The sequence below is a fragment of the Octodon degus genome, unplaced genomic scaffold, assembly GCF_000260255.1.
Source record: "Octodon degus isolate 3935 unplaced genomic scaffold, OctDeg1.0 scaffold00009, whole genome shotgun sequence".
Lineage (NCBI taxonomy): Eukaryota > Metazoa > Chordata > Mammalia > Rodentia > Octodontidae > Octodon > Octodon degus.
In genome coordinates, this window is record NW_004524585.1 from 17,307,755 (window position 1) to 17,330,569 (window position 22,815).

Genomic DNA, 22,815 nt, shown 5'->3' on the forward strand with positions numbered 1-22,815 from the left:
AGAGACATTTCTATTACTGCTCTGTATTTAAGTAGGCTTTATTTTTCCAGCATTTATTGTGAGAGGCCTATTAATACTTGACTCTGCCTTCACCTACCTTATTTGCATATGCTTGTGTTGTATGTTACACTGCAGAAAAACACCTCCGGGGGGAAGAATTAGGCCCTGCTAACAACTAATAACCTATCTTTTCTTTTGGCTTGCTCAAATTGAGAAGTATTGCCTGTGGCAAACATAATGGAAAACTGCATTTTTAATGCTCATGGACATACTCATTTCTTTAAAAAGAAGAAAGTGGCTGGCTGTTCTTAAAAAAAACAAAACATCCCAAAGTGCCCAGATGGACATGGTTCACAGAGAAGGAGAAGGATCTGAGTCTTTGGAATGAAGCTTGGAGGCTCAGGTTAGGCAGAAACGTTAAAATTGACTAGTGAGCCCGGTATTGGGCCTGAAACTGTGAAAGGAATACTGCAGTGTGGCCCCTCTCCTGTCAAAGTTTTGGTTCTTCATGAAGAGGGATGCTTGCTGCTTTGATTATTGGGGAATCAAGGGTTGCTTGGAATCTCATAACATTTATATTTAATTTGATGCTCTATGCGAAAGATAATTGATAGTCTTTTGTTAGTGGGAGTTTTCCTTTATTTTAAAGTCCCTTCATTTCAGGTGTTTGCAGAGCTCATCTTTGCAGTCTAGCTCTCTTATGTGAGAAAAGGCTTTCCCTCCTCTGATTTAAGTTCATATTTGTATCAAGATGATTTAGGTTTACCCAGCAATTTAGAGCTAAAGTGAGACATCGTGCTAATTACAAGGACTACATTTGCAAAAAATAAGTTGGATGCAAAGGAAAATGAGAAACAGCTCTTAAAAGCTGGAGAGAGAACAAATAGGTGTGCCTTTTGTATGTCTTCAACATTAGTTTATAATTACCTCTCTTCAAGGCGTATTTTAAGTGGACTTGTAACTGTAGCTTGAAATATAAACTAGAAAGATGCAGTTACAGAGGCATGGAACAGGCCATTGGAAGCATGGCGTAGCCGCCTGACGTACAGAGTGCTGCCAGTCTCCAGCATGAAGTCTGCCTTGGGAAGCCTGGGATTTAGGGATGTGTTTGTACACAGCATGGCATCCATTAACTCTTGCAAATTACTTGCCCCATTTGTGCGCAACACAACATTTCAGAATTTGTGTGGGGCAGGGATCTAAGGCAAGCTCAGCAGGGAGGGCCCTTGGATCTCCTAGGAGCTTCCTTGAGGCTCAGCAGAGGAGGATTCACTCTCTCACTTACTCACATGACTGTTGGCTGGACTCGAATTCCTTGTGAGCTGTTGGCTTCTAAGCTTCTAAGGCGTAGGTTTCTTGATGCCCTTGGCTGGAAGTCTCTGTTGGTTCCCTGCTTCATGGGGCTCTCCATGGAGTATCTCACAATAAACAGGACCTTGCTTGCAAGAAGAGAGTTGCAGGCATTTGTAATGTAATCACAGAGGTGAAACCATAACTTTTGCTGTACTCTACTCATTAGAAGCAAGTTACGAAGTTCAGTACACTGTCAAGGGGAGGGGACTGCAGGAAGCACTGCATACAGGTGATTGGGGGTCACTGAAAACCAGGTCAGAAATAGCTTCTAACAAGCATGGTGCTAGTGTTCTTTTGTTATTTCTGAATGATAGAATAAGTAGTCATCTGTGGTGTGGATGTCTATCTGTCTATCTCTCTGTTGTGCTAAGGATATCTTTTATAAATACTAATTTGAGGGCACTGAATATCGTCCCCTTTGAGTAGCACATTGGCTAAGTATTGAGCTAAGTTCTTGAACCTCAAAAGACTAAAGGAAGCAGTTTTCAGAGATGGCCTAAGTCAGGGCCCCTCTCTGAGGTCACGGAACAGAGTGAGAAAAGGGGTCCTCACGGCCTTGTTAACGTGGTACTCTAAACACAGAGAGCCAGAGTCTTCCATCTTGTATTTCATTATGTGTCACAAGGTTTTAATTGGTACTTTACAGCTTATTAGGGGGAAGGGATCCCTATGCATTGATGTATAAAGTTGCTATTAAGATAATAGAATGGGAGGTTTTGCTTATTTTAATGGTCCCCACGTCCTCACTTCCAATTTCTAGAGTCCAAACGTACATTTTTAGCAGTAAAGTGAGTAAAGGGATATGAATTTAGATTACATAGCAACTAATGACGAGTTTTCTCATTTTGATTTTAGAAATTCTATTAGAAAAACCATGTGTCTTAATAGAAAGAAATCAAGTCTAAGATTTCTTTGCTTGTTGCAGGTTAGCACCTCTTTTTTGGTTGAAATGTTTTAACTCTTTCATTCTAGTTGCTATTTGGTGGCTTCCGGGGGACCAGGGAAGCCTCTGCTAAGTCCTCTGACAGCACACCTGTGCCACCTTCACAGGCCTGCACAACGCTGTGCTAGCTGTTCATGCAAACATCAGCTATCACACGGAGGTGCCAGCTGTCCCTTCTGTGGCTTGTGCTTGCATCCCAGTTGGAAAAAAAGCACAAAGCACAGCAGGATGCGTGTATCTTCTATCTTAGCATCCACAGCATCCAAGAGCAAAGCACACATAGTAGGAATTTTAAGAGTGCTTGAAATGAGCATGAAAGTATAGTAGAAGAGAAGCTATTTTGATAATTATTCCCTATCAGTTTTCAATGGTGACCTTTTCGTTTTCTAAGGAGAACAGGGGAAGATATATTTATAATGCATATATTATAAAAAATAATGGTAGTCATTCTGAAGTGGCATTTCTCTGGAGTCATATAGACTGATACTGCTACCTCCTAACAGAAGCCAGGTGTATTTTAAGTGTTTACTCCTTCCCGTCCATCCCTTGTTCCATCCCTGGTTATAGGCTCATGAGAGAATTTTCTTTCTGTTTGTGGAACTATCGCATGCCTCGTTTTCTCTCTGGTCTTTTGGAGGTTTCCTGTTTGTCTTTTTGTTGGTTGAGTAGTGCAAACAGGCCTTGGGCTCACTATGCACCCCAGGAAGGCCTTGAACTTGTAGAGACCTCTTGTTTCAGCCTCCTAGGTGCTGAGACTGCAGGTGTGCACCACCACACCCAGCTCATTATTTTGTATTTTTAATGCTTGGCCCTCTGCCTTTTGTGTGTTTGTGAACAGTCAAGAATTTTGTATTATGTTGTACCTTTAAATATCACTAGTAATTAAACACCTGTTTTTTCAGGTAGTAGAAAGCATCCTACATCTATCAGCCAAGAGTGGTAAGGTGAAGAAACCTTGACTTTACTATGGAAAAAAGTCATACCCTGTATTTTAAAACTATTTATAAGAATTGTAGTTTTGCTGGTATCTTAATATTTTCCCCCTTTTCTGGCTTTATTTTTGTGTTTCAATATGTCAAATAAGAAAGAAGCCAAGTTAAACTAACCTAGCAAGGCATACCTTTCAGGTTGGCCCTTAGGGTTGGGGGTTCACTCTGTGAGCTCCAGAAAGCTGGGGGCCAGCCTGTGGCACTTGGTCTGTGCCTGTGTTCACAGCTAACATTGTGCACTTACGTTCCCTGTTCAGGAGGAGTAGGTGGTAAAAAAGTATCAGAAGGCATCAATTATGTCATCATCCAGCCAGCTTTTCTGATGAGAGGAAATGAGACAGTGAGGGGTAAGAGAGGTTTTGATCTTATATTTTATATAAACACATGTGGTATTTTTAATTCACATGAGGATGTAGCTGATCTAGTAACTAAAGCTCTAGTCCTTCCTTGTGAGCTGAGAAGAGAACTCTAGGTTTTTCTTTTTTCCTGCCTACCTGGCTTATCATTTGCTGCTCTTTATTTATTCACTGGACTCTACAATAATTTTTATGTCCTGGCTTTATTTCTTTTTAAGAAAAATTAGAAAGAACTATTTTAAATCCAGGAAGCTTCTCACTATAACAATTAAACCTTTGATCCTGCTGTGAGCCTGTTCCCCTTGTGGGAGCTGTAAAATCAGTTATTTGCACATGGCAAGCCAAGTCCATGGGGCTTGAAGTGAGTTCATCTCGGCTCGGAGATCTGTAGAGTAGCTGTGCGAATGTCCATGTGTCGCTTCTCCACACCACTTCACATGAATAAGACGCTCTCTCAAGAGCCCATGGTTTCCTGATGAATTGCAGTCACCTACATGTGCTGTGCTTGTGACAGGCACATTTGCAGTTGGGGGCCACAGGAAGGACACCATTTCCTGGATCAAACCACAGAGTGCAAAGATTGTGCCCTAAATAACACACTAGTTACTGTAAATGTCAGGAGAGGGAGTTTTTCTGACTTTGATTTAATGAAAGCCTACTGCAAAGCCAGCTGTTAGCACTTCCTAACTGCTTGTCAGAGGGACCTGGGGTGACAGGGAGGCCTGAAAACATCTTTTCTCTTACTTTTGCCTTAAAATTAAGAGTTTCAACAGGTGTTAGACAATGCCACCAGGGGTCCTGTAGTGCTTAACTTCTTTGAGGTGGTGAATTTATCAGCTCTCCTGCAAGATAGTTACACAGATCTGTAGTTATATGGGCAGACTCCTGTAAACTGGGTTTGGAGTTTGCAGCTTGAATTCCGTCACCTGTAAAGTAAGCATTTTGGTGTTCTGGGTTCCTCGTGGAGCATAGCACAAAAATGAAAGAGAGAGCTGGCATCCCGGCTGCTGGCTTTCTCCTCGTCACTCTGGGCATTACCAAACTAATTTTAAGCCATGTGTGCCTTGATTGATGTCATCTGCTGTGTCTGAACAAAGAAACCACTTGAAGAAGAACATAGGGAGGAAAGGATACAGTCCTTGTTTCTGTAATTTTTGTCATTTCTAGAGTGCATTAGTAAACACATGTGGTTGTTGAGGGTCTTGCCACCCTCGGGAATCCCTTTGACATTATGCTCTGAGTATTGAGGGCAGATAATCTTTCAAACATAGGGAAAGTTTGCAATCTTATTATTTTGAGGAGGAGAAGAAAGTTTCTTCCTCAAATGACTTATAACTTGAAACATGTTGCCATGTTTTGGTAAGCCCACTTTATTAATTCCATCCTTCTCTGTGGCAAATTTGAAAAAAACAAATAAATGTGACATTGCGACATAGTACTTTCTCAATAGCATATTGTACTTATAATAGTGTGATGGAAGTGGCTAGGCTTCGTTTAGCCAGATAGAAAGTGGAGCCAAGTTCTGAGTAAAACCTCTAATTGAATTACCTGAGGAGCACTGACAGACGGAGCTCTGCTTTGCCCAAGAGAAATAGGTCATGTTTAAGTCGGCCTTGCAGCCCGTCCCTGGTTTGTGCCTGCACTCTCACCAGCGGCCTTTGGGGGGGCCTCTTTCCCAGCAGTGGAGGAGAAATAGCCCCTAATGTGAGGGGGCTCAAGCGATATCCTGCTCTGAGGAGGGCTAACAGAGCAAGTTAAATGGAAACACCTTTGAAATAAAAGTAGTTTTCCACAGATCACCCACATTCTTGCTTGCTTCCTTGCTGTAGAGGATGGAGAAGATAAGCGATGAAAAGAGCCGGGTCCTTAGCCCTTAGATCAATCCAGTGGGATGGTTAGTTTCGTCTCCTGACAAGAATTAGGCCAAGTACCTATTGTCCAAGAAAGAGTCTCAGACAATTTGCGTGTGAAAACTATGAAGTAACTCGTTGTTGTTCTCTCCTTTCTCCCTGCCTTCTCTGTCCTATCCACAGCCTCTGCAATTCCAGATAATGGAAGAAGGTCCTGCCTAAAGCTCAAAGTCTTTGTGAGACCAACAAGTAAGTTGACTAGAATGAGCTCCTGAGGGTCCCTTCACTGCGCATGCTTTATCGTGTGGTCTGGTTCCGAGCGGTAAAACTTTTTTTTCTTTACTGTTAAATCTCGTGTGGTATCTGTTTTGTATATCAACATCCATGTTTTAGTTTTCATCATATTTTTTTCTCATCATTCTTCATGATGCTTTGATTTAAATACACGGCAGTTGCTAACTTGTTTCTTAGATTGTTGTACGTGCACAGCAAGCAGGAGCAATGTTGGCATCTGGATACGTGCCACTGATCGTAAAACAATCTCTACATAAATAAAAGGAAAAACTAGAGAGAAAGAAAAAAAAGAGAAAGAAATGGGAGTTTAAGGGTGTCTTCACTAACATATTTGGCTGTTATCTCTATTTTTGTTATAGATAGCTGTATGAAAACTATAGGTGTTCATGATCGTGTTTTCGATGTTAACGACAAAGTAGAAAATTCATTAGAACCAGCAGGTTAGTATGCTTAGAGAATCTCTTTTAACAAATGCATCTATCTCTCTGGTGCTTCAAGTACTTTTTTTTCCTTTCTTCTCTGCATGTTTGCATGCGATAGTTGTTCTGCTTTTGCCCATTGCTAGTGATGCTAATATTACTTATCTTCTACCTCATTCCTCCAGTATCTTTGTGTAATGCATGTTAGATAAAATAGAACTCTTCTGTTTGGACATGGGTTTCATTTAATACAGTATCCTAATATAGAAGTCCCATCAGAGTGCTAAAACCTCCCTGCCCTTTGCCATATCTTCGGAGCATGCTGGAGAATCACTGAATCTTGAATCTGTTTTCATATAAGACAGAAAACATTTCTGTTGTATATGTTTATAAAATTTTCTTTTCCTGATAGCCAATTCTGCGGATAGATGAAAGTAGGAAGACGGTTAAAACAGGAACTAATCCAACAACTCAGTTTTCCTTAGGAGTTCACATGCATCATGGAACTGATCTAAACAACTTTCTTGTATTTCAATATTATTTTTGCCCTGTGTCAATAGCAATCAGTCCAAAGAAATACAATCATGTTGCCACAAGTCCCCACACCTGCAGCTCCCGCAAATGTACGCAATAGCCCATTGAGACAAATGTGGTCCCTGAGACAAATAAATTTCAAGGATAAATATATTTTTGTTCTATTCTCTTTGACATACCCAAACTTTCCCATTACTGTGAGGGAAAGTAAAGCCCACAAGAGCCCTCACATAAGCATTTACGCTGCAGCTCACTGTGGATGATAACCTAGAAGCTGTCCATTTGGTTATAAAGTCAGTCTCACCATTCGGTGCAGCCAGACTGATGGTGGGGGTGGGAGCCTTCTCTCTGGGTGTTGTTCACTGAGGAGTGCTCTACCGGCCCCCTCCTGGGTGGTGAAATTTTTCACCTGCCTGCTCAAGATCTTCATGATTTCCTTTGTCATCTCCCATGACCATCTCAAAGCTAAGCATTAAGAAAGTAAAATTATTTTCTCTTCACTCCAATATTTGAGCCCCCTTATATGATGAATTTTTTTTGTGTGTAGTAGGACATTTCTTTCTCATGGTCCTTTCTAGGGATTGGAGACCCACTTTATACTGAGTGGTGTTAGGGGGATCCCAGTCCAGGAGCTGTAGGGAAACTCACCCCAGTAACTGCTGTGCCTCTGGATGTAAACTAGCCTTCGTGCTGCAGCTGACAGGAAGAGTCAGGTTTTTCTCCTCAAACATTCTAGTCTTTTTGTGGCAGGCGTCTCACCCAGAGTGCAAATGAGAGGTACACACAATGAGCCTTTGGAGACCATGGGGCTCCCGGATCAGTTAGCTGCATTAGAAAGTTGTAAGGAATGAGTGTAATGAGGAGACACTTTAATTGTGTCCTGGAAACCTGGGAGCATTACTGTGGCCTTTTAACACACCACACTCCCCCCAGGTATGAGGACATAGGCCGTCCTAGAAGCTACAAGTTCACTAGGATCTCTTTTAAAGACCATAGCATCTAAGTCTTCCTCCTGTGACTGAGAATTCCTTCCAGGCCACAGAGCCTGTTAGACAGATCCAAGTTTAATATTCATGTCTTCGTTCCCATTCCAACAGTAGTATAAAAGTGGGTTTTTTTGTTTTGTTTTGTTTTTTCTATTTCTAAAGGTAAACATGAGTGGAATAAGTGCTTGACTTTCTTGGCTTTGTTGACATGTCACAAAGAGAATGTCCAGCAGAGTTAGATGTGTTACAAATAAACCATGCGCTTGGTCTTGGGAGATAGCTCGGCAATCTAAGCATCTGCCTGGCAAACTCAAGGACCCAGTTCAATCCCCAGTACTGCATTCTGTGCCAATGTACCAAATAAATAAAAAGATTTAGAAAAAACAAAACAAAACAAAACAAAAAAAACCATCCCCAAGATTATGGCTTTTCAAGACATATATAGAATAAAGACATAACTTTCCTACACTCTTTTTTTCTTTCTTTCTTTTTTTTTTTTTAGGTAAACCTCAGTGCCTGTCTAGAGAGCAAAAGACTTTAAAAACAACAGATTGCATGTTTTTCTCAGGGAATGAAGAGACACATTGAGGCACAATTAGGAAAATTATTTTTAAATTCAATTAACGATAAAATGCAAGCTATTAAGATGCTTTCACGTGCAAGCATATTTCATTATGTTTTGGGTAATCAGATCTCTTTTACTGAGTATTTAGTGCCCCCAAATCTATGGTGGAAGTTTCCAAAACCATAGCAGAATATACTTGAGTGTGTATATGCGGGTACGTGTGTGTCTGTGTGTGTGCAGATGTGTTGAAGAATAGAGCATAAGTGTACCTGTGAGTCAGTAATGGCTGCAGTTCAGTGTTTGCTGGTGAACAGCTTCACTAAAAATGACATCAGGTTAAGCCATCATGCCTGGCAGCGCTCATACAATGACAAATTTGAGCACTTCTTTGTTCTGTAGAAAATTCAGTCAGATCTGAAGTTCTTTTCCTGGTTAAGTATGAATATGTCCCTTTACCCCCCTCTATGAGAAGAGGCAGACAGTGAATCCAACGACCTTGGAAGGCCCCCACTGCATGTTCTCAGCAATACGTACTAATTCACCTGACTGTGGAATGTATTTGTCTTTTTTGTTCTCTTGCCTTCTCTGCCTGCCAGTTTCCTATCATCAGGGATGCAGAATAATCTCAGGACAGACGTATGACACATCACATGCTCCAAAATGTCACTAGTGTTCCCTCAGTTAACCATTCAAAACCCCTGTGGTAGAATCTGATAGCCAGGAGACAAGATTTGACTTGGCTTCTGAAGAGGCATGTGTTCTTCTTCCAATCCTTGTTCATTGCTACAAGAGTTAGAAATTCTCTCCTAATCGGGTGTAATTGTTGTTGGGATAGCTGTTAGTTAGGAATTCCTCTTTAGAATCTTGAGAGTGCTTTAGTTTTATCTAAACAATAGACACTTCCTCATGTCAATTTTGGGGGTCATAGAATCTCCCATCATTGAAGGTTTGACTCAATCCAAGGATGCTTTGTGCAGTCCAAGTTGGAGAACGACGCGTTGCAGACACAAGAGTAGAATCATGATGTCCTAATTTCCCTTCTGGGAGCACAATTGAATGTATTCATTTGCTGCTTAGGAAAAACCAATGAAAGGAAAAGTCAGCCTCATGCTTCACTTACATTAAAAACGAAAGCCTTTCCTCAGTTATCCTGCAAGATTCTTGCACTGTGTCTGGTGCTGAGTGAGCCTATGCTCATGGCTAAGGCCCAAGGAACACTGGGAGGGGACCAGAAACAGTAGAGGAGTCCCCTTCATGCTTACACTGAGCACCTAAGTACTGCCTGGATATCTCTTAGCAATATGCTTCCAAGCTGCTCAAAAAGGATTGTGTAATACATTAGTAAGAATAAGGTAGACAAGAACCCAATAGATGATGTAATATCAGTTGTATCAGCAATGTTTCAAAGTGAATTCCGTAATCCTCTGGGTCTTTCTTAGTTTAGCCTGAAGTACTCAATTGTTTTGACTCACGTCATTTTGGTGCTCATAAAAAAGTGATTTGGATTTTAATTTCAGGACTATTCAGGACCTTTCCTTCTATGTCCTATAAACGTTAAATTTAATTAATACCTTAAAAGGCTTAAAAAAAAAAAGAAAAAAGAAAGAAAAGACTGAGAAAAGGGGAGAGTCTGTATGTACGTGGCTGCATTTTCCAGGACTTACTACATTTTTCTGTGCATTGTTCATCTTCCCCTTCTTGCTCCTAACCTTCTCTAGTATCCTAAGTGAAAACCACTCCAGATAGGTTTGCTAAGGTCCAGTAAAGAAGAGCAAATGAGACAAAGAGTTGCTGCAACTCCTATATGAGGGCAGGCTAACATGATACATGTACTCATCTCCAGGGAAGAATATGCAACCCTGAGAAGACATATTTCCTAGTTCGCATGGGGAATGAATGGCCTGCATGGAAACATCTCCAATGAGCATATCTGCAGCAGTGGCCAGCCAGTCAGCCTAAAAAGAGGTCATTTTAGGACAAATAGCAGGGACCAGGACTCTACGCTATCACAACATGTTATGTGGTAGAAAAATATAAATTAGTTTAAAATAATGGATAGCTAATCCAGGAAGAGACTCAATGTAGGTCATTCAGGGATATTTAGGGATTGTCTTTTGAGGTCTACAGAATAGAGTAACCACTAGCGTGTCCTTTGTCACATTCTCTGATTGACCGTTGACTGAAACCCACATGGCAATGGCAGAGCTCCTACACAGGGTTCCCTTGATGCTGAATAAAATCTGCATAGAGGCCCACTGTTGTCCCTCAGAGCACGTCCCTCGGGGATCACTGGTGTGGCAGCATATGAGTAAGGAGGCCAGGTAGTAGAAGGGCCACACCAGAGAGGAGCACGGATCCTGAGCAAGCCCCCATCCATCTTTGGGCACTAATTACTGCAAAGTTCCCATTTTGAAGTTAAGCCCGTTAATCATGCAGCTCAGGGAGGCTATCCAAAGTAGGAGGCAGCCTTGTAGAACACTTTATAGCAAAATAAAAGAAGCTTAACTCACTTAATCCATTTTATTTAGAGGAAAATTTGCATCCATGCTGATAATTTATGTGCCAAGCTGCAGCCCGATAAAAATAAAAATAGTCAAGTTCAAGTAATTTAATCCTAGAGATACAAGGCCTATAATAGAAATAGCACCACAATTGATTTCTAATTGTAGGCACATCAGTCGGTCCTAGTTTATTGAAGTTTGCTGGGCCTTCTACGTAGTTTATTTAAAATGCTGTTGTTTTTGGCACTTAACTTTCCCTACTTGAAAATTCACCTAGGAACCCAACAACCAAGCATTCAGCTCTCATCCTATGAAATGGCTAGAAAGAGGAGACTGAGCGGCCCTTTCTGGTTAACCACTAATATGCCAACGTAACTGCTTCCCTTCCCTGTGTCCTCCAACACGTACTTTCCTTCCTGTGTATTTGAGATATTTAACGGGAGCACTCGATAGCTTCGGTTTCTGCAAGGTGCAGCGGACTGCTAGCAGACCAAAGTCCCTCGCGCCATGGAGGTTACGAAGTCCGTCCTCACGGTTTCCCCCCTCAGTTTTAAAGGCAAGTTCGGATATGGCCAGGAAAGTCCGATTTTCTTTGCCCTCCTTTTGTTTGCTGTAAATAATGAGTGATTATGCAGACATGAAAGTCAATGGTGGCACAAGGTTCATTACCCTACTTTGCAGAGGGTGGCGAGGTCTGCGAACAGCAGGCTGCTGCGAGAGTTATTAAGGATGTGAGATCTCACTGGAATGTGTGCTTTCTGTTTGAACAGATGACACCGTCCATGAGTCAGCCGAGCCATCCCGCGGCGAGAACGCGGCACAAACACCAAGGATACCCAGCCGCCTTTTGGCAATCCTACTGTTCCTCCTGGCGATGCTTTTGACATTATAGCAGAGTCTCCTCCCGTCACCTGTCACAGAAAACATCAGGGTCTTGGAACAACAGAGATCCACCTAACTGCTCATCCTAAGAAGGGACTTGTTATTGGGTTTCGGCAGATGTCAGATTTTTGTTTTCTTTCCCTTGGCCTGAATTCTGAGCAACAACATGGGGAAGGGGGGCTGAGCTAGTTGCTGCCTCCCTGACTCCAGCCCACCCCTAGCCCTTGCCCTTGACTTCTCTCACCCCTTCCAAATTCAGTGGACCCCAGATGAAAATGCCAGCTTGCCGGCGTGACACCCGTGGCTTGCCAGCTCCTGTGCATTGTCCTCTAAGAGCTCCCCTCCGTTAGTGCACTGTGTTGGCAGGTCGTGGTCCAGGAAGAGGGGCAATGCAGCTAGCGACAGCCAGGCCCGGGGGCTCGCTCTCCTATACAATATTTATGCCTTCTCATTCAGGACTGCGAGATGATCGTGCAGGGCATCGTGTCACCATGTCAGGTCCAGAGGGGAGGTAGTAAGAATAGATATAATATTACACCATTTCCTCTAGGAGTATATAAATGAACAGGCTTCTAAAAGGTTGAGACACTGGGATTTTTTAATATGACTGTCTTAAAGCATTCTTGACAGCAAAACTTGTGCTCTATCAAAGAAGCCTTTTTTCTTTCTTTCTTTCTTTTTTTTTTTTTCTTCGAGGAGGCAGGTTGGGTAGAGGAATGCTATCACAAACTAGTGTGAAGAACAGAGAGAACTCTATGTTGGTGGGGGTGTGTATGTGTGAGTGCCTCTAGTTTTTTTGGTGACCGGGCAGTACACACCAGAATTTTTTTTTTTCTTTGAATAAAGATCACCATGGTGCTACAACTTTTCTTTTTTTTTGAAATTCAAAGAGGCATTTTTATGAATAAAGTGACCTTCCCCAAGGCTGACAAGCCAGGGTTGATGAGTGCAGAGAGAAATAGCTTTGGCTGCTCCTCTGGGGGACGACGTGTACCAAGGAAAGGAAGTAGGTGGCCAGGGGAGCTGTGAGTTGGCTTTGCTGAAGCGCCAGTGTGCTGTGGCCTTTTGACTCCCACCCCATGCCCACGGTTGGCTCCACAGGGGGCTCAGATGCAAACCCCTGTCACAAGGAAAGTCAGTCAGCGCTACTTGGGAGGGCTAAAGGGAAATTTGGAATAAAAATTCCAAAGTTTGGAACAAAAAAATTTTCAAGTGTTGATTCTATATTCTTTCCCTTTCTGACACAGCCTAAAGCGTAGGGGGAACATGTGTTTATCTGTGGGTGATAAACAAGATGGAGTCCCAAAGACTTTAACAAAATATTTTTTTAAAAATCCACTAGAATAGAAAATACATTATTTAGATATACTTTATGCTGAGAGTGAGTATATATGCTTGTCCTATTTAAACATGTGAGAAAAAGTGGTATCCCTTGATACATTTAGAAATACAGGGGGGCTATCTTGTTTCATTGTGGGGGTGGGACAGAAGAATAAACATAGGATAACCCTGTTTAAGGAATTTCAGCACGGCCAACCGGGGACATTTCCAGTTGATTGCCAGGAAATGCAAGCCTTGGGGTTTCTACTAGTAGGGTTCTCATGAACTTTAAACTCCAAAGCCTAGGCAGGGAAAGTGTCGGCCCGATGGAAAAGCGACCTAGCCTTTTCTGCTATTGCAGGACATGTCACTAGGAACCATGCCTTTCAAAGTAAGTAAATCAATAAATGCAATGATCGTGTAAAATGTGAAAAAGTTGAAAGCATTCCAGCAAAATAAGGATTTTTTATAGATTCATTTTTTAAGATGTATATATAAAACAAAGGGGGGGTCGTATTATGGACAGACTTCATGAATGGAAAGTTGCTTAGAGTTGTGAGTAGGTTTTTTAATTAGAGAACTATGTGAATGAAAGGCAGCTGTAAAGGTACTGCACCCTAGAGAGTTGTACACATGTCGAAATGGAATCTGGGCTTACCTGATCCAATTGGAGTGGATGTTACTACTGAGTCTGTTCTCACTTGGCACCACGAGCATGGAGCTGCCAGCCTCCCAATACAAACAACCCCTTTCCCCTGATGGCAGGAACTTTTCTGGAGTGGCAAAGCCTTTCACAGAAGGCACCCAGCAATTCACTGACACAACAGTTCACAGCATCAGATTCCTTTTTCCTTTCACTATTTATATGCTCTATACACCATAATGTGCAGAAATACTCTCATTTTTATTACTAGTTGCAGGCTTGTTGGTCCAGTAGGATTTGAGTAGGGGGGAAAATACCCTCTAAAATGGATCAATAGTCAGAAACAAATAATACTGCATGTTGTGTAACCAAGGAAATCAAATGACCCTGTAATAATTCCCGTTAGTCATAACTACATTAGCAGTGCTAATTTCATTTTAGAAATGGTGACTTCTGTGGTTTTTCTAGCATTTGTCTCTAACAAATGAGACTATCATTACTCATGGCCCTCTTTGCCATTGTCTTGCATTTTCCATGGGGAAATTAGACCCTTTTACTTTGCCATTGCACCACCACAAATGAAGTAAAAACAAACAAACAACAATAGCAAGACTATCCACAGCAGTAGGCAGTATGCTCCTCTACCTATAAGTGATGTAACTGTAGTTAATGCGCTTGCCTTGATGTTTTCCAGAAGGTGATTGATGCCAGACAGTTTTTATCATGTCCAAAACAGTGCTGGTGGCCTTTTGTGGCGGTGTTACAATCCTCTGGGGGCATAGGAGGATATTGATGCAACTTTGTAGCAGCCTTTAGTGTAGAAAATAATTCAAAAGTTTGCAGGGCAGCCCTAGCTGGCCCGCAGCCCCAGTTGGTCAAACCCCAGTGACCTTTGCCCCGGTTGCCACGGGCTTTGCTACATGAAGCAGGGAAATAAGGATCTGTCTGTTTAGTGGATACCGTGTATCCTTTAATAGACCAGATGAGAGTTCGTGTTAGTTTAGACTATTGTTTTGTACTGTACTTTCTTGGGTGGCAGAGGAAAAAAAAGTAAACATTAAAAAAAAAAAAAAAAACCTGCGTTCTTTAAATTCTGTATTATTAGCAACCTCTGTTGTATATAGTGTTTGATAATAAAATATTAATTTGATTCTTATGTCTTTTGTAAGTGAGAACAATAGACTTTCAGGATACAATACATGCATTGAGGCTTTGAAACACCCAATGTGTCCATGGCTGAGAAAAGTCACAAATGGCTGAGACACTGCTCCATACAGGACTCCTGTGGTCATCGCCCACCCAACCCTAAGACTCCATCATCTTGCCACCTGGAACAACGTGACTTTTTTGATCACTAGTATGTCCTCAGTGTTCTTGAGGTCTGATGTTGGAGCCCTGTGATCCTTCCTTACCTTACGCATGTGGTTTGAAAAAAAAAAAAAAGTTTAGACAAATTAATTATGGTTCTGTACTTCTGTTTGGTTTTCTGTTTGTGGTTGTCCCATGGACTGTTTCATTTTTCTCCCCAGTAAGAGTCTTGTCAGTGTGAAGCGCAGCCCAGGCATGGGAATGGCTGTACACCCATCCCTCTAGGCAGGTCACGCAAGGGGCCAGACCCCTCTCTGAGTCATTGGGAAAGGAAGAGTCGCACAGTACCTGTGGATTTTCAGGAACTCTTTTTCTCCGGTGCCTTAACAACGGCTGCAGCCATTTTATTTTAAAAAATCATCACTCTTAGAGTTGTGGTCACTAGCTCTTCTTTGAAAAACATCTCAATTGCTACTCCCATTTGCCTACACCCCTTGACTTTTTGTGTTGATTTTATTATTATTATTACTTTGTCTCTTGCCTTCTCCTCAAGTTTTCTTTCCCTCAGAACCATGAATGGGCAGGTCTGTCTCTGGTTTGGCATCACTGAGCTTTTCCCACGCGCTTGCCCCAGAGCTGCTCGGGTGTGAGACAACTCTCCCTACGGTGGCTGCTCCCATTGTCTGTACAGTTTCCTAGACGCTGGCATGTTGGAGGTTACCCATGAGTCAAAACCCACCTTCCATGCTTACTCTCGACACCTCATTGAAACCATTCATTGTGCGTGTGTCCGGGTGTGGAGTCCGGCTCCGTGTGCTCCTGTGCTTGTACTGCCCTGCTTTGCAGTTCCTTTGCACTTACTCACCGAGTGCTGTTTTGAAATGCTGACATTATATAAACGTAATAGAAAATGTAAAAAAAAAAAAAAAAAAAACCCATACCACCACACAAGCAATCCCATATGATCTGTATTTGTATATACACGTGTCCGTACAAGTATACCTAAATAAAAATTAAAGATTTTCACCATTTTAATTGGATCCCTCCTACTTCTTTGTTCCTTGAATGATGCCTTTATTTCAGGGGCTACTTGTACTTTGCTGATTTTTCAAAATCTTTGTGGACAAAAAAAGATAATGCAGCACACACAAGAGAAAGCCTGGCTGCTCAAGGAATGCAGGGTTCGGCATGGCCACGTCTCTAGGCACACTGCAGTTATTCTGATGAGATAATGGTGAGATTTGTCTTGTCTCTTTAGTAGTATGACAAGCCCTGCATTTAAAATAACTTAAATATGATAGGAGCTACACACATATTACATTCTTTCATTTTGCACGTTTTCACCCCATCAAGAAAACAACCAAATCAACATTTTCTTAGCAAATATATCTCAGAAAGAATAACAACAACAACAACAAAATCACTTCAGTAAGACCCCAAACCTTAGTTCTCACTACCAAGGAAAAATCAACTCACTAATTTGTGACCATAGGCAAGTCACACAGTATCTTCAGGATTCAATTTCATGATAACATGGATTTAGAAGTGATTTTTTAAAAAAAAATTTCTTTGATTTCTGAATTCTGCTGTTGTGCATTGTGAGTCATGTTCTACATCCAATGATTTTTTTTCTCTTTGATGATAACGTTGCTATAAACACAATTTGAAAATTTCACCTATAGAGAGAAAAACACCAAATATCTACTCTAGTAGATTCCTAATGCATTTCAAGACTTGGCTTTAATTACACCGCGTTAACATTACACTCATTGAGGGAGGGCATTTTACTCTCTTTAATTATTGGATAGGGCACAAAACACTAATGAGAAGGTATTATCACTTTTTTCTAATGAAGGAGGACGGCTTCATAGAATGACAACTTATATCTTAAGGAGAACTATACTGGGCTACCTATGTGACATTCTCTAACCAGAACAGCATTATGTTATCATTACATTTTCATCATCATCATCAAAAGCATTTAAGTGATCATGACATTGTGCTCAGGGCTGTACGGACTAACACTGACAATCTGTACTTTCAAAATGTGCAACATAAGGCAGACATTATGTACAAGCATAACATTGTAATGATGTACAAAGCAGGAAAAGATATAAAATCCAAAGATTTGTGGTATGTGTACATAATAGGGGAGAGTGTTTTTTTCTGAAAACTGAATTTTTAAAAAGTTTGCAATTTTAAGTCTGGATATCTTGAGTTAAAAGAAATTACCTTTGAAAAAGCAACAAAAGGAGGTTAGAAGCTTCTTATAAAATCAAACCTTGGTGGGGTAAAAACTTTGCAGACTTTATTAAGAGAGTGCTTACCTGTATGGAGTAGATGTTCACAGTAGCTACAAAGGTGACCGGAAATGAAGAAAGCCAAATAAAACCTGAGTGTCACTGAAACAAATTTTGAAGATATTGGTCGCGAGAAATCACCATTTTCCCCCCTAAGGAAATAGGGGAAAGTGATGAAAAGGTGACAATTTCAGATTTCACTTTATAAAATAATCAGACAGCTATTCCTGAAGCTGTGACTGTACCTACACATGATCGTAACACACCCAAGATCTACACGAAGGTGAAGTCTGCACACACGCCAGGTCAGGACAGTGGGGTGAAGTAGAAAACATGCAAATATGAGGGGGGACAATTGAATAGTGACTGTGAGTTACTGATGAGGAGGAACGTCTCTGGAGGCAGCACTGCACAGTCCAGGGGGAAAGCAAGCTGCACCCGAGACAGGACAGTGAGCACGAAACACCTGAGGAACAAAGCCCTCGGAGCGCTTGAGCCACGTGAGGTGTTGTATAGAAAGAATCATGGGGAAAATCTTGGAACCCAGATTTCCATGTATTGGTGAATAAAACACACATGTATTGGAGTCTTATAGGAATGTATATTATAATGTTAGTGTCACTGAGAAAGTTCAAGATAACTTTAGTAAACTGTTCTAAATTGATCATCCTAACATTTTCTTACAAGCTGTCTAGAAAAGGTTTTCAAGACTGGGGGGAGAAGGTTTGTTCCATATTCTGCTAATAATAAAATGCTATGAAAAGCATTATGACTTTCCTTTTGGAAAAAAAATTATTTCTGAAAATCATTATAACTAACTAATCAGACCAATATGCTGGCAGTGTTTAGTTTGATACATTGCTCTATATAAGTTGTTCAGTGATTAAATACATAAGTGTGTCTCTATTCAAATGGAATTGTAACTGCTGGTCCCTGTGAGCACCAAATTTATATCACTTGTGTGACTTTTAAAAAATACAAGTGACAAGAAAATCTTCAAGATTTTTTTTTAAAAGGCATGTTATTTCATTGCCCAAAGAATCAGCCAAGGGCATGGTCAAGAATCCAATTGACCACTCAGCCATCTTTGACAAAACAGCCAAACATGTTTACTAGAACAAAGTTAACTTCTTTAATAAATACGGCTCTAAAAATTCATTCTCTACATGCCAGAGACAAAAGCTATACCCATGCCTATCACCATGCACTAAAGTCAAAGTGGGTCAAAGATCTAAATCTAAATATTAAAACAGAAACACTAAGTCTACTGGAGAGAAAGTAGACAGAAATCTTTAAGACATAGATGTAGATAGAGTTCATAAACAAAGCTCAAACTATATGGGAAAAACTTTTTAAAAGAATCAAAAACTGGGGGGACCTAATGTTATTCAAAATCTTCTGTACATCAAAAGAAATCACCAGAATGAAAAGACAACATATAAATTGGGGAAAAAAATTTAGCCACTTATTACTCAGACAAAGGACTTCTATTTAGAATATACAAAGAACCCACACCCAACCCCCCAAATTTAAAGACCCCGTCCAAAAATGGACATTTGAGAGGAATACATACTTCTCAGAGGAAGAAATAAAATGTCAAATAAATATATAAAAGAGTGTCCAACATCATTGGTAATTTGAGAGATGCAAATTAAAACAACGCTGAGATACCATCTCCAGAAAGAATGGTTATGATAAAGAAATCAACCAATGACAAATGCTGGATTGACTGGGAGGATAAAGGAACCCTTGCCACTGTTGGTGGGAGTTCAGACTGGTACAACCACTACAGAAATCCGTGTGGAGATTCCTCAAAAACCTAGTATTGGAGGTCTTATTTGATCCAGCTATTTCCCTTCTGAGTATCATCCCATTGATGGAGCACTATATTTTTCCTTTTGAAAAACAAAACGTCATACTACAGCAATGTATGTGCTTCAATGCTTATAGCAGCACAATTTATGATAGCTAAATCCTAGAAAAAAACCAAACACCTATTAGCCTAGGAATGAATACAAAAGATGTAGGATTTTTATGCAATGGATTACTACTCTGCCATAAGGACGACTTGAGACTTTCATAGGTAAATGTGTGTAACTTAAGACCACTCTCATAAGTAAATAAATTAGACTCATGTAAATATTGTATTGTCTCCCTGGTGTGAGGAACTGAAAGAGTAAATAAGTTGTAAAATGCACAATAGATATTGTAAAATGGGAAGAAATTGTTAAAAAAGGAAAAAAAGAGCAATGATGGAGGAAAGGGGAAAGGAAGGAAGGGAATAGAGAGAAAAATGCAAGTTAGGTATACTATTAGTGTCTCTTCCTTCATAGAGAAGGAAGATTTTCACTTCTATCAATTAGAGAAACTTTATGTCCATTATCTTGTACTTTAAGTACTTTAAAGATGATAATATGCAATCAATTTATTATTTTGTTATGAAATTTTGTTTTACCTTTTTCCATAAAATAAAGATATAACTAAACAGATAATGATGCAAATAAAACAAATGATCAATGGATCTAGATGGAAAACATAAATGTCTAGCATAGAAAAGAATAGGAGGCCATAAAAATGTTTCAAACAGAAATCCAAGATTAAAAATATGATTGGGAATATGAGCAGCAGAAATAACCAATATGAGGACAGAGTGTCAGATCTAGAAGATAGAGCTGTGTCCAATAATCAATAAATTAGGGATAACAGAAGAATATGAAACATGAATATAACCGTCACTTGAAAGCTCATAGAAGGATAATACAACAGTAAATGGAAATAATGAAAATCCAGGAGATAACACAAAAGGCATTAAAAAAAAAAAACCCTGCTTATAGAGGTAATAGTTAGAAAACATTGCTGAGATGGAAAACAATTTAACACAAAGATAATGGAGGTATATAGAACTTCAAATAGCCATGATTGGAAAAATAATCACTCCATGCCACACAATAACTAAAATACCAGAAATTCAGTACAAGAACAGAATCTTAAAAGCTGCTAGAGAAAAGCAAGAAACCACCTACAATGGAAAATCTACCAGAATTGTAACAGATTTCTACATGCAAACCTTAAAGGGAAGGAGAGGTTGAAACAAAATGTTTTAAGTCTTAGAAGAAAATGACTTCTAACAGAGACTGACATATACTACAAAATTATCTTTCTTTTTTTTTTTTTTTTTTTTTTTTTTTTATTTATTTGAGAGAGAGAGAGAGAGAGAGAGAGAGAGAGAGAGAGAGAGAGAGAGAGTGGTGTGTGGCCAGCTCAGCCCACCAGGGGGCGAGGCTGGCTGGCATGTGGTGCTGGGGGATTGAACCGCGGTCCCTGATGCCTTGCCAAGCTTGTTCTAAGTAGGTGCTTTAGACCACTGAGCCATCTCTCCAGCCCCCAAAATTATCTTTCAAAATTGATAAAGAAATAAGATTTTCCATGATGAAGAGAAACCTAAAGAAATCACATAAAAAGAAGCAAAAACAAACATCACATGTTCATCTCAATAGATGTAGAAAATGGCTTTGATAAAACCTAACATCCACTCATAATTAAAACCCTGAAGAAAATAGATATAGAAAGATTTTTTTCTCAATCTCATAAAACATATTGATGACCAACATCATATTAAGTGGAGAACCGTTGAGAGCTTTTTCTCTAAAATCAGATACAAAAGAAGGTAGTGCACTGTTAACTAATTCTTTTCAACATAATTCAAAAAAGCAATCATGCAAAAGAAAGAAAGAAAAGGAATACATAAAGGATAGGATGAAGTCAAATTATTGTTATTTGTAGATGGCATGATGCTATATACTTACAAAAGGCCAAAATCTCTTCAACAACAGACTCCTAGAATTAATAACCAAATTCAGCAATGTAGCTGGATACAAAATAAACACATAAAAAGTAGCATTCCTGTACATTAATAATGAACTCACTGAGAAACAAATTAGGAAAATATTGCCATTCACAGTAACATCAAGGAAACTTAAAACCCAGCCAAGGAAGTGAAAGACCTCTGCAATGAAAATTACATCATTCTGAAAAAGGAAATCAAAGAGGACATCAGAAAAAGGAAAGATATTACCTGTTCTTCCATAGGCAGACTTGATATAATCAAAATGACTATCTCTCCAAAACTTATATAGAGATTTAATACAACCACAATCAAAATAGCAATGTCATTTCTCACAAGGTTAGAGAAAACAATCCTAAAATTTATATGGAATGAGAAGAGACTCATAATGGCAAAAATAATCCTAGGTAACAAAGGTAAAGTAGGAGGCATCAAGATCCCAGCTGTGAAATTACACTGTAAAGCTACTGTGATTATAAAAGCATGGTATTGGCAAAAAAAAAAAAAAAGGCATAGGCGTCAGAAACAACCTTCAGCAGATTGAGATATTTGATCTCTGACAAAGAAGTTGAAAGCATACACTAGAGGAAAAATAGCACCTTTAATAAATGGTGCTGGGAAAGTTGCAAGAAGATTAAGTCTATGTTCATATATTTCACCATACACTAACCTAGAATATAAAAGAACAAAGACCTAAAAGTTGAAACAGAAACATTGAATCTGATAAAAGACAAAATAGGTAAAACCATGGAAGCCATAGGTGTAGGCAAGGAATATCTGACCATAACCTCAGTGGCACAAGAAATAATACCGAGTATCAATAAACAGGATTAGAGACAGGGTGTGGTGGCACACATCTGTAATCCCAGCTCTTGGGAGGCTGTAAACAGGCGGGTCACTACAAATCGGATCTAGTAATGAAACCCTGAACACCCTGTAGACCCTTCCCTAAAACTACAAAAAGTAAAATAAAATAAAATAAAATAATAAACAGGATTGTATTAAATGTGAAATCTACACAGGAAAACAGCCAACAGAGTGAAGAATTAACCTGCAGAATGGGGGAAAATTTTTCAACTACTCCTGGGATAGAGGACTAATATTTAAACTATATAAAGTACTCAAAAAAAAAAAAAAAAAAAAGGAAGACTCAACCAAAATAAAAGACTGATAGCCAATAAAAGACAAAGGGCCAATAAATCCATGAAAAATCTTCAACATCTCTAGCTATCAAAGAAATGAAAACTATAACTATATCATGATATGATCTTACCCCAGAAAAAATAGCTATCATTCAAACAATCTAAAGTTAACCAAAGCTGGCCAGATTGTGAGGACAAAGGAACTCATTTACACTTTTGGTGGGAACATAAACTAGTAGAATCACTATGGAAATCAGTAAGGAGATTCCTCAAAAACCTGAAAATAGGAATTCCATTTAACCGAGCTCTTTTCTTTCTGGACGTCCTCTCAAAAGAGTCCAGGTCCTCGTACTACAGGGGTGTGTGCCCACCCATGTTTAGAGCACCACTATTTGTAATAGCTAGATCTTGGAAATAGCACATGTGTCCATCAATTGATGAATATGTAGAGAACTGTAGTATTTACATGCAAGGGAGTACTACTCTTCCATAAAGAAGGACAAACTTAAGGCATTCATATGCAAATGAATGCAATTGGAGAGCATAATGTTAAGTGAAATAAGTCTGGTACACAAACAGATATATG

At 39.8% G+C, this 22,815-nt stretch overlaps 1 protein-coding gene across 2 annotated transcripts in view; it reads left to right on the forward strand.

Annotated features, from left to right (window-relative positions):
• Efna5 (ephrin A5) overlaps nucleotides 1-15,078 on the forward strand; it is a 280,960-nt gene extending 265,882 nt beyond the window's left edge. Inside the window, exons 3-5 of one of the 2 annotated variants that reach the window (XM_004625407.2) lie at nucleotides 5,675-5,740; nucleotides 6,145-6,225; nucleotides 11,561-15,078. In XM_004625407.2, coding sequence (XP_004625464.1) covers nucleotides 5,675-5,740; nucleotides 6,145-6,225; nucleotides 11,561-11,682 — 269 coding nt within the window. In that variant the 3' untranslated portion in view covers nucleotides 11,683-15,078. The remainder of the gene's footprint in view (nucleotides 1-5,674; nucleotides 5,741-6,144; nucleotides 6,226-11,560) is intronic. The other variant, XM_004625408.2, reaches the window with a different exon arrangement.
• Nucleotides 15,079-22,815: the final 7,737 nt, after the last annotated feature.